The sequence below is a fragment of the Ciconia boyciana genome, chromosome 7 (assembly GCF_034638445.1).
Source record: "Ciconia boyciana chromosome 7, ASM3463844v1, whole genome shotgun sequence".
Taxonomy (NCBI): domain Eukaryota; kingdom Metazoa; phylum Chordata; class Aves; order Ciconiiformes; family Ciconiidae; genus Ciconia; species Ciconia boyciana.
Window position 1 is genome coordinate 50002892 of NC_132940.1, and position 12374 is coordinate 50015265.

A 12374-nucleotide genomic window follows, 5' to 3' on the forward strand; every position below is an offset into this window, starting at 1 on the left:
GGATAATGAAATGGCTCCTGCCAGTGTATTTCACAGTTGTTCACTGATCTCAAAGGAATGGTGAGAATCAGGGGTGCTGCACTTGGGAGAATCATCAGCAATGTGCACACACTCCTCTGCACTGCCTACTCCTGCCTTCCTCTTACTGTTCCTATCAGGTTTCCTTTCCATCTAGGTGAGTCCATCTTCCTTTGCTCCTCTTTTTTTCATAATTTGTCTGCTCTGCTGCATCCCTATTTCACAAATCTTGTATCTGTCAGACCACTCCTCTTCCAGGCTTCCTGCTCTTCTAGCTTCAGCTGGGTGCCAGCTGTGGTAGAGATACTAGAGCACAGGAAGCAGTCTTCCCTTTTCAGCTGTGATATCCCTAGTCACTGCAGTCCCTGCTATCCAGGACAAATGATTGAAGGAAAGGCCTGCTCTTCCTCTGCTGCAATTTTGTTCTTGCAATGTATGCTCTTGGAAATGTATACAGGAGCTCTGTCAAGGTGGAATATGTTCAGCTCAGCTTCTCTGTTCTGAACATAAAAGTTGCAGGTGTGATTCGAAATACTGCAAACTTGGTGAAATTTAGAAGAGTTTTCATTGGCATGGCAAAAACCAGCCGAACTACTTTCTGAACTTTCCTAAAATATTTAGATGAGATCAAAGTTTCAGCTAAAACACTTTGTAAAAAGTTACCATCACCTGAATGCTAGATTACAATTTTGTATTGATAAATACTGGCCAAATTTAACTTATTGTTTATAGTATATATTTTAAGATGAATTATCATGCCAATGTTATCTGTTCAAAGGCAAGTAGAAAACTCTCCTTTGCCCCCAAATAATAACTCCTGTGGTGTCATGTAGATCTAAATCATCAAAATAGTTATTTCAGCCGAAAGATTATGATGTTAATGTGTTTTTCTGTTAATTTGTTTTATTTTTTCCATAAAATCCTGTGTTTTTACTGATGTTTTCTCAAGGTAGTGTTATATAAAAAGACATTAATTTCTTTATAGTTTCATCATAGATTGTCTATTGAAATCTGACTCATGATTTATAATCCTTTCCTATTTTGCTTCATGAAATGCAGATTTGACCCCTCCTAATGTAGGTACTGTATTTAGTACTTTTCTGTACTCTGTAAAAGTGTTTATTCTACAACTTTTCTTTTTTTTTTTCTAGTTTTAATAATCTCTGTCCTCTTCTCGTTGATTTTTGCATTGTTCTTGTATTTTTCTATTGCTTTAATATGCCATCATAAGTAAAAAAGAAGGAAAAAAACCCCACAGGTTAACATGATGCATATAAAATGGGGGCAGGACTTGCAGTAAGTCAACTGCCATATAGTTCTTTCTGTGGGTTTGACCAGTAGGGGCCTTCCATGAACCAAGATGTAAAGCTCTAGGCATGTGTGGGTGAGTAGAGCTTTCTGAAAGTCTTCATTTTCCCACATTAAATTCCATCTTTTCAGTGACTGTTCCACCCAAAGAGTACAATGTGGCAGTTCTCTTTGGTTTAAGACAAAAAACACTGTGCGTAAATCGACATCTGCTCTGATAATGCATAACAAGTCTGGTGATGTGCACCCGTATACAGAAAGAATATCCCTCAGGTATACTGACATAGCAAAATGAACGTTTGATATCATGTGGGAATGGAGGGGGAAGTCCTGACCTCAGTCAATGTATGACCTTTAACTTGTTGCTGTTGCTGAGGAACCTCTCACTTGTGGGGAAGGCAGCAGAGTTTTAAGTCACAGAGAAAGCTGAGTTCTTGGGGGGAGGAAGAGGAGGGAATTCTGTCTACCCACATTTCCTCCAGTGTAGATGTCCTCTGCTGCTGTCTCTTAGTCCTCTGGCAGCCTTCAAGGCTGTTACCATGAGAGGGTTAACTACTCCCATTCAGGCCAGCTGAACCTAGGGTGCAAATTGCATCTTGAGCTCTGTTGTCTTTCAGAGAGAACTGTAGGTATTTGGAGCCCTTTGGATTCTTGACCCCATCCCTATGGCTACTCCCCACTCAGTTCCATGGTATAATGATCTCAAAGAAAGAGATGGCAATAAATATAAAGGATACTACCAAATTTGCTCCTCTCTCTTTTGTGTAGCTCTACCCCCTTTCTGCAGTTTTCCAATGATTTTGGCTATCTGCTGCACCACTCAGCAGAAGATATGCTCCTGATAGGATCACAAGGTATATTTTGAATAAAAGAATAGAGAGAAAAAAATTGGTCAGTTCTCAGCCATCTGGAAAACTTATGAATGCTTATGTGTTTCATGATAAAGGGATTTGTTTAGAGTGGCATATTAAATATGGATTTAGTTCCTGGATTCCCACTATCCAAAAGGGTGCTGCCCAGCTTGCATGCTCTTGCTCCTGCTTGGCTACTTTGGATTCTTTTGACAGTTAAGCATGCATTTTACAATTGTCAGTCTGGGTGCAGTTGCCGAGTATCTGTTTTTGTAGCTATGCTTTGTTTAGTAAGAGTTAATTAAATAATCTTGTTACTTTCTTTACAATGGACAAGTGTTCCTAAAAGCACTTTGCAGTCAGTATTTTAGGTATTGCAAACCAACTCAAAGCTCAGTAAGCCTAAAAATTTCAAAAAAGAAAAAAAGCAAAAGGGATTTGCTTCAAAATGCTATAACCTCTTAAGTTACTCTTTATAAACTTAAATTATTTATCATGCTTGTATTTTGATTGTCTCTCTTTTTATGGAAAAATGCTTATATTTTTAATAACTGTCATAAAACATGCTTCTTTGTTGTCTTTTAAATTTTGTTGTGGGAAGACGTGAAACAGCTGACTGCCTGAAGACTTTGCAGAATAGTATTTTTCTTTTTTTCAGCATGTATTCATCAGTGACTCTTTGGTAATTTTTGCAAGTAAATCTTTGAAACAAATACTAGTTTGAATTGCATATGAAAGACCTCATAATTTAGAAAGAAAATATAGCAGTAGGATGAATATAATCTATTTCATAATAATTGGAAAGGAAAATAACTGGTAAGCTGGCTGAAACTTTTTCAATAAAATTTATTCTGTTGGAAAACGTCAATTACAGCTGAAATTTCTGAATTTTTAAATAAATATATTTTGAAGTTCAGAGCTTTTTGTATAAAAGGGGAAGAGACCTAGATTAAAACTGTAACCTCGATCTAAAAATAGGTGTTATGACATTGGTCTGTTTCATGGAAAAATAATATTAAAGAGGTTTTCTTTCTATTCTAATTATAAATACATGTTTATACAGTAGCTTCATTTTGTAAAAACATTCATTGTTCTGTATTCAACATAGGACTGCAGTACTAAATGAGGCAGTCTAAATGCTACATAAACCTCATTAGACAAACTCGGTGCCATTATCCTCTAAGGAACAAACTAAAAAAGCAAAGAAAAATCTTACTCAGATTTTGACATGTTTCAGTCCTGAGATATCTGTTCTTTCAGATATGTTATTTTTTGGGGAGTCAATGTCCTTTCTGTTTTCTTAACTGTGGATAATCAGCCCAGGGGAACAAAGCGATGAGGTTATTCCAAGCTCACATATTCAGGCTAAATATTTTCTTAAATGCTCTTCTTTGATGTAAGAGAAAACAGCTTATGCAGCACAGATTCACATGCAATTGGCCACAGATACATTGGTAAAAATTAGGTAATGTTGTATGTAGAAAATTAATGTATTACTGCAAACTGTAACTTTATAGAGTGTTTGTTTAGGAACTCATTATTACAATAGATAAAAACAGAAGTCAGGAAAGTGAAGGGTGTTTTTTTCCTACTGAATTTTCTGTATTTCTCATAAGCAGAGTTGTTAGTTAAAACTACAAGAATAACTAGCCCCCTTGGCAGTATAAATAGCTTCACAAATTTAACCAATACAATACTGCCTTGCTGAGTCTCCAGTGTTTAAAAAGGTGAGGTCTATTGCTTTGGGGGAGGACCTTCACAAATTAATACTGGGAACTTCTGTGTTGAGAGAAGTGGAGCTGTAGTTTCTGGAGTTTGATGCAATTGCAATAAGCGTGTTAGTACTAACTTTTAATAAAATTTGCCATTTCAAACAGATTTAAAGATACTGTTGAATGCAATTTCCACTGATTTTTGTTTTAGGGAATTATTATTAATCATCACTATTTTCTCCATGATATATTGATTATCTAAAATATAACCAACAAACTGTCTATTTCTGTATTTTATCAAATTGTATTTACACAGAAAAATGTAGTCTAACAGTACTCCTTGTAGTGCCTCTGGCCTTGTGCCCAGAACTGAGGGACTCTGAATTTGATAGGATTGCCTCAACTTCTTGGCCAGTAGAGACTACTGTTAGGGAAAGGATGAACTCATTGCAGAGGGGGGAGAGGAGGAAGGAAGGGGTGTGAGTCATTTAAGCATTGTTTATTAAAGTGTTTTCTCCAATAATTTATATATAATTATATTTGTCACCATAGGAGAAAGTAAGGAAGAAAGGACTTTCAGAAACTGGATGAATTCACTGGGTGTAAACCCCTATGTTAATCATTTATACAGGTAAGGCTTTTTTTTAAAACAATAATTTGATTTCCCTTCAATGATGGCGGAAGAAAGAAGGAGGGAATAAGAAAGTGAAGTTGTGTTTCTAGTAGAACAGTGATTTCCAGGTTTCCACACAGTGTGATAGGAACTTCAAAACTGGTCTGTAGAACCACATTAAGCAGTCTCTGACTCAGATATGCCACTCATGGTCTAGAAATACTAGAAAACCTAAAAAGTTTTTATGTGCTCCCCTCACTCAGTTGTACTTTGAATTACGTTTTTTAAAAAGTTGATATAATTGTGTTTTATAATGCATGACACTTATTTTCTCTCATGACAGATGAAATGACCGCAAACCTATTAAAACAGTACTGTAGTTCTAAACTCTAAGAGAGGATAGATGTCTGCTGAGTAGACTGTAAGAATCTATGCAGTGTAGTAGTCCCTCAAAACAAAGGCCTTTTTAGCATGCTTTTTAGGTGCTTCTGATCACTTTCAAATTGTGCCAGCAGTTGATTCAAATCCTATCAATAAAAGATGGGATATAGGGAGCAACTGGCAACATCTGCTTGCATGTATACTTGTTGTTAGGGTTCATTGTTTCTGTTTTCTGATCTCTGTAAAGTGATACCATCTGGAGATAGCTTAACATGGAGAATTTAATTTAGCAAGTAGCTGAAGGAGATTATCAGGAATGCAATTTATAATGGGAAAATAATACTTTTCCTAATATTCTTTTTTCACAAGGTAAGTATATTGGTTTTGATTATTCTTTAGCAAAATACATTTGTAGGTGCAGATAAAGCATGAGTATTTAACATTTTGGAAAGTTCCGAGGAAACTAAAACTAGATCAATAAATGAAGACTCTTTAGCTAGATGTTTTATCTATGCCTACCCTATGAAAGCAATTATTTAATTAAAGTTGGTAAAATCAGTGGCTGTGCTTACTTCCCTGAGTTTTGTGAAAACAATGAAGTTAAATATACAATTTAATGTAAATAATCGCAGAAATTAAGCAATATGATATAGGCCAGTTTCTCCTCAGAACGACACAAATTTTTATTTATGTGACTGGAATTTTTTAGCAACTTAATTACACTTCAAGAAGTCTCAAGTATACTTAACATTTTCATTGTGAATATGAGCTTTTGTACTTAAAAACATTGTTTTACCCTGGTTTAGTGACCTCTCTGATGCTTTAATAATCTTCCAATTGTATGATATGACTCGTGTGCCAGTTGACTGGAACCACGTCAACAAACCTCCTTATCCATTACTCGGTGGTAATATGAAGAAGGTGGGTAAATACTCTGTAATACAGTCCAGTTTCACTGTCTCCCATTGTGCTGTTTGTAGTAATCTGGGTTGTCTAGACTTGTGTGCTACTGAGACAGTCCGGGGGGGGAAGGAAAAAAAAAAAACTTCCAGGTATTATCCCAAGGAATAAATAGCAGTTATAGCATATCATAGAATGCTTTGGATTGGAAGGTACCTTTACAGGTCATCTAGTCCAACCCCCCTGCAAGAGCAGGGACATCTTTAACTAGATCAGGTTGCTCAGAGCCCCGTCCATGCCTTGAATGTTTCCAGAGATGGGGCCTCTACTACCTCTCTGGGCACCCTGTTCCAGTGCCTCATCACCCTCATTGTAAAAAATTTCTTTCTTAAATCCAGTCTAAATCTGCCCTCCCTTAGTTTAAAATAATCCCTTAGTTTAAAATATATCACTTGAGTTTCTAAATGTGGACACCTTTTGGCAATATTTAATTTAGGGTCTAATTAGGGTATATAAGTAAAAGTTTCAGGTCTGACACAGCTATCATTGCCTGATGCTCTTGTTGTGAGGTGTTTCCTCACAGAGCAGTTTTGTATGCTGCCAGGAGAATTTGTGCAAGAAGCCAAGCTTTCAGTTAGTTTTGTGATCATTATGAAGCCAGAAATGTAGAGGAAAAAAACTGTCTATTTAAGAACAACACATTTCAATATCTTTCCAAATCCAGTTTTGATCTAAGTATATATTAATTCATTGGCTTTAGTGGAAGTGAACTTGGTTTTCTCAAGTGTGGAAAAGATTATCATTGGAATCTTGCATACTTGCATTTATAGTAAAAACTGTTATTTGAATCATAGCGTAGAAAGGCTAGAAATCTTTCTTTAGCTCCAGATCTCACCACAGGCAACAGTAAGCCAAAGTAATTAAAAATACACATAGATTATAGGTCTGTATTATAGAAATATGAAGGTGTTTTCATTATTTGCACACAACATTTATTTTTAGATTGAGAATTGCAATTACGCAGTAGAACTTGGGAAGACAAAAGCCAAATTCTCACTGGTTGGTATTGCTGGACACGATCTAAATGAGGGTAATCCAACTCTGACTTTGGCTTTGGTATGGCAGCTGATGAGAAGGTAAGTTAGGCACAGTATGTGATAGATGTGTATATATACGTATCTGTGCATATATGTATACGTGTGTGTCTCTGTATATCAAGGCAAATTAAAGCTAGTATTCAGTTCACCCAACAGGTATTTGAGAGCCATCTCTAAATATCCCTCTTCTCTAAGATAAACTTTTATACATTTTTTGTAGTTTTACATACTGTGTAGTGATTGAAACCACAATAGTCTGTATGTGTACACATCCATTTATAGAGACAATTAAAACCTTATATACTAAAAACTGTGATTAAAATTATAAATCCTGCAGCAAATAAAAAGAGCACAACTTATTTCATGTTGATTCAATGTATCTTTCTGTAAGTAGAGAGCAATTTAAATATTTGTAAAATCAAAAAAGAAAGATAAATGGGAAGAGGTCATGTATGCTATAGAAGTTAAAACGGGAAGAAATTTTTAGGCCATCACATCTCTAGTAATGTAACTATCATAAAATCAAAATCTCGCTAGTGCACTGAGCAGGGAAAAAAAAATATTATACATTGATTTCAATAAAGAGTATTTTATTGCGAATACTTTCCACAAGTTAATTTTCTTACACCTACCCCAAAACACTCTATGCTTTTTGTTTCTCAGACTGTTGTGATTCAGTTTTCAAGGTGACTTGCATGGTAGGGAGCCGTTTAAGCTTATAAATTAAAATTAGTTATGATGTGCTGAGTAAAAGAAATATGTGAAGAAGATGTAACAGTGAATATTATGAGGTTTGGGATGTTATTTTATTCCTGCAACAACCGAAAAAGTGATTTGAAAGTAGTCAGTAGTTTATAAGGTAAGGGTACCTTATGAAGATGAGTACTTGGCATTGTTACTGTGCTGAAGTAATATTTTATTTTTGCTTGTAGCTTAATACCGTTAGCAGAGTCGAGTTCTACCACTCATTTTAACTCAGACTTATTTTCTTTATTAAAGGTATACTTTGAACATACTATCAGACCTTGGAGAGGGAGAAAAAGTAAATGATGAGATTATTATTAAGTGGGTGAATCAGACACTTGCAAAAGCAAATAAGAAAACTTCAATTACAAGTTTCAAGGTAATCAAATTAATTTACTTCTTTCCATGTATAATCAGATCTGGGTTTTTTAACCTGATCTGTTGACCATTTGGCTTTAACAGTGGCTCTCCCATCAGCTAGCATAATTTGATAAGGAAATATTTCTGATAGTCTGAATCTTCAAAAGTATTTTACAAGTCTATTAACAAGAAGCAAAAATAAATTATAATTGCTGCTATAAGATTCAAAACAAAACACCGCCCCTTCCCCCCCCCAAAAAAAAAAAAAAAAAAAGAAAAAGCTAAACTTTCAAAGGGGCTTCTGTCTGAAGTTATCAGTGTTTGGGGATGGCATGTCATATATCTTCCAAATTTTTTTATATAAGCACTCTAATGCTTGTACAAACATGAGGAACAATTATGGAAATACTGGGGGTAGAGGGGCGGTCACCATTTTTAATAACAGCTGGTCAAAAAGATATACTCATGCATGACAGAGCCAGGAGAGGAAGCCTAAGTTAACCAGCGACATCTTTTGTCTTCAAAACAAGAGCTTTTCCCATTCAGCAAATATGAACAAATTGATAAAGGAAGCTTTCCTTTCACATTTTTAAAGTGTTAAACACGAAAAGTCAGGTGTGTCAGGTGTGTCATGCTGTGTGAATCTCATTCTTTAGAAATGGTAGATTAATAATTGCACTTGCATTCAAATATAACATTCTTATACATGTTCATTGTATACTCTGAAACAGTTATGTCTGTGGTTCACAACAGGAACATAAGAACCTAGCAAGTTAAATATTTGAGAGCTCACTGTGTTATGAAATTGAATTAGGTAAGCATTAGGCAAAAGGTAATATCAAATAATTTTATAGAACAAAATATTTAATTTTTACTCTAGAAGGTAACTTAGGTCTTCACCTTCTTAAAAGGGATTGCTGCATCCCTTTCTACATAAATTGCAAGAATGTTGGTATAAATAAGTTGAAAGTACAAAGAGAATCTGTCCCAACATATTGCTTTTAGTATGCCTGTGGTTTTTGGTGTCATTGGTTGTGTTTTTAAGGTAATTCAACTGATGGTAGACCAATAAAGATAAAGAGCTACTGATGTAAAGTGACATTATTCAGTATACCTTTTTTTACTACTGATTTTTGACAACATTCACATATATACTGTCTTTCACAATTTGAATTTTTGTCTGTATTTTGGGGTTACTGCAGCAAGCAGATTGTGTAGCAGAGAAAGCAGAGGTCCCTGATATTTATTGTGGACTGTGAAAGTAAAGTTCTATTGAATTGCCATTAGTTCAAACAATAAAAATGACAGAGGTGTAGTTTTTGGCCTATGGTCTTGGGAAGATACCCCATGCATTCAATGTTTTCAAGCAGATTTATATTACTGTTTTAAATGTATAATTAATATGGTGGCTCTGTGGCACTTCACTGAATTTGAAATAATAGTTCTGACCTGGTGGCCAAGGCAACTATGTCACGTGGCTTACGTGCTAAGCCTCTGCAGGAACAGAGCCAGCCTCACTGGCACTGTCTGCTGACTGTTGGTTTGACATCATCAGCTGCTTATCTGCCTTAATAGCTGGGAAGAAATAATTGCAGCAATAGCACTTGCTGTTTTAAGAATAGAAAAAACATGTCCATATATTAAATACAAAATACGGGCTGCTCGTACTAGCTCAGAATACCGTCTGAGTGAAAAATTATAAAAAGAGTGAGCCATAAACTACTGCAGAAAATAGTTCCATTACAAGAAAAGGAGAAAAATATAAGTAGTTGGGGATGTGAATACCTTCTTGTTGTCTTGAAAGTCTGGTCCTTGGTCTTCTTTCAAAGTTCCTTTCCTTTCTTAGGGAAGGAGGGAAGTTTCTTTCATTAAATAAATTTAAACTGTTTGTGTAATAATAATATCAACACTGAGTGTGAACCTTATAATTTGTGATTGTGGAAAAGAACATTAGACCTCATAAAAGGGGGAAAAACCTTGGCGCAATGAAGTAACAAAACATGCTGCTATCTTTCAATAGGTATGTAAGATGTGCTGTAGGGTTTTTTGTATTGTGAAGACAGAATAATCAAAGCAAATTCCTTATACTAATCTTTTGAGTTTTTCTTTTAGGACCAATCAATTAGCACTAGTTTACCTGTCCTAGATTTAATAGATGCTATTGCACCAAAAGCAGTTCGTCCAGAAATGGTCAAGAGAGAAGATCTTTCCTACCAAGACAAATTGAATAATGCTAAGTAAGTTTTAAATGAATGCTTTGTACTTTCCTAAAGTGCAGGAAATGCATGAATTCATGGTGGAATGAATGATTTGCTGATTTGTTAACAGAGAGAGATTACACTAATATTAGTTGATTTGTTTCAAATGTAATGTATTCTAAATTCTAATATTCTAGAGCTATTTTTCTAGCATATTTAAAATATTAACTCAAATTCATGGCTGATATGACCTACCACCACTCCACTGCAATTAGTTTATTAATAGCCTGCCGTAATCCATACTGGTTTTGACAGAAATAAATACTTTGATAACCAGTAGCAAAACGTCTGCCAATACAATTTGTAATACATGCTTTCTTCACAGTAATGTCCATTTTCTCCTAGACTGTAAATACTGACCAGACAGGTATATCCTGCTAATAAAATCTGTTGTTGTTCTTGTGAATCTTGGCACACTAGTAGATGCAAGGAAAATAACAATATTTTTCTTTTGTTTTCCAAGGTATGCCATTTCAGTTGCTCGAAAAATTGGTGCTTGTATATATGCTCTCCCAGATGATCTGGTTGAAGTGAAGCCAAAAATGGTGATGACGGTGTTTGCATGTTTGATGGGAAGAAGACTGAACAAAGTAAAATAATGAAGAGATGTAATATAACTTTCTGCCATGTTAAGCACGATGAATGCCTCACAGTTTACAGAGTTCTGAAGCTTAGTATAAACGAGAAAATTTGTATGCACAAATATACTCTAATTACGTTTTAATAATGTGTTTATATTAGTTAAAATTTTATTCAATTTCTTAACACATTGTTTATTTATGGGTAATACTGTTTTCGGAACTTGTTCATTACCAAATGAACATCACAGATTTGTATTACTTTAAAAAAACCCACACAGTATCAATCAAGCTTCATTCATATTAGGTTCCATAGCATTGTAAGAATCTGCATCATTTTACATTTATTATTTCAGGTCCTATTGTGAAACATTGTTTGGTTTTTGTGGGTGTTACTTACATGTAGTCATACAAGTCTCAAGGTGCATTCCAGTCCTGTTAGATTACTCCTAACCGCACAGAAGTTGTCATCCTTGCCTTACTCTGAGAGCTTAACTCCTGTTGAAGCCAATGAGAGTCTTGCCATTGACTTCAATGAGAGCAAGTGAAGGCCTGTGATAATGTCTGGAAACTAATGAATATTGACAAAGCTGAGGAAACATTTTTGTGGCAATCATCTTTAAGTATATGTAATAGTTTTGTTCTGTTACTGAGCAGGAGCTTTTAGGGTCTGTGTCTTAAGAGAAGATGGCAACTAGTAAGCAGAAATGTAATCATGTCATTATTAGGTCTGCATATGTGTTAGCTTTTGCAGTTGGACTAAACATCTTTTTTTTTTTTAACTTTTCATAAAATATTGTATAAGAAAACAATAAAGAGCTGGCTAGTCCAGTTTGGGGTTTCACATTAATGTATTGCATTTCCTTATAGATTGCTCCTTTGATTTCTTTCTTAAAGGGTATCTCATGTGTGCAGAGGTTTTGTCTAGAAAGACTGGTGCATTGTCTGGATGATATGAAGTCCGTAATTATTTTCTTATTAATTTTAAAGTAAGTGTTTGTACTCCTTTCTCAGCAGCTCTAAATTTTCACCAAACATGCTGGAGCTGGACATGTAATGAATTTGTTACCAGAAGCCAAACACTAAGAAAGAAAACTAAATAAAAATGAAATATTTTTTTTTTAAAGTATGAAGCTGCTACTTTCTCAGCTTATGAAAACAATCCTAAGTGTGGCAAAACCCAAGAATCACGATGAGTGAACAGCTGGACTAAGCTTTACATCTTCAGTATCTTGCACAATGTGTTAACAGAAAGATGAATCCATGTAGTTTCTATTATATAAGGGGATACTGGGAGTTGAGAGAATTAAGTGCTTGGATTTAGATCCATTTGTCTCTATTTACTGGTTTGTATTGTCTGGACAAGAATAAATTATTAACATTTGATAGTTACTGGGTTTCTACTCCCAGTTCCAAATGATGACCGAGTATTGTACAGAATATGAGTTCTTTGCCCTGATTCTGGAGACAAATCAGTCTAAGTCCTTATTCAAGATAGGCTAAATCAAGGTTTACTTAACCTCTATACTGCAAGAATAAATGATCTCTTCCTGA

General features: G+C 35.0%; 1 protein-coding gene across 1 annotated transcript in view; it reads left to right on the plus strand.

Annotated features, from left to right (window-relative positions):
• PLS1 (plastin 1) overlaps positions 1 to 11638 on the plus strand; it is a 29127-nt gene extending 17489 nt beyond the window's left edge. Inside the window, exons 10-15 of the mRNA XM_072868852.1 lie at positions 4442 to 4520; positions 5690 to 5804; positions 6786 to 6919; positions 7880 to 8003; positions 10097 to 10221; positions 10706 to 11638. Coding sequence (XP_072724953.1) covers positions 4442 to 4520; positions 5690 to 5804; positions 6786 to 6919; positions 7880 to 8003; positions 10097 to 10221; positions 10706 to 10841 — 713 coding nt within the window. The 3' untranslated portion in view covers positions 10842 to 11638. The remainder of the gene's footprint in view (positions 1 to 4441; positions 4521 to 5689; positions 5805 to 6785; positions 6920 to 7879; positions 8004 to 10096; positions 10222 to 10705) is intronic.
• Positions 11639 to 12374: the final 736 nt, after the last annotated feature.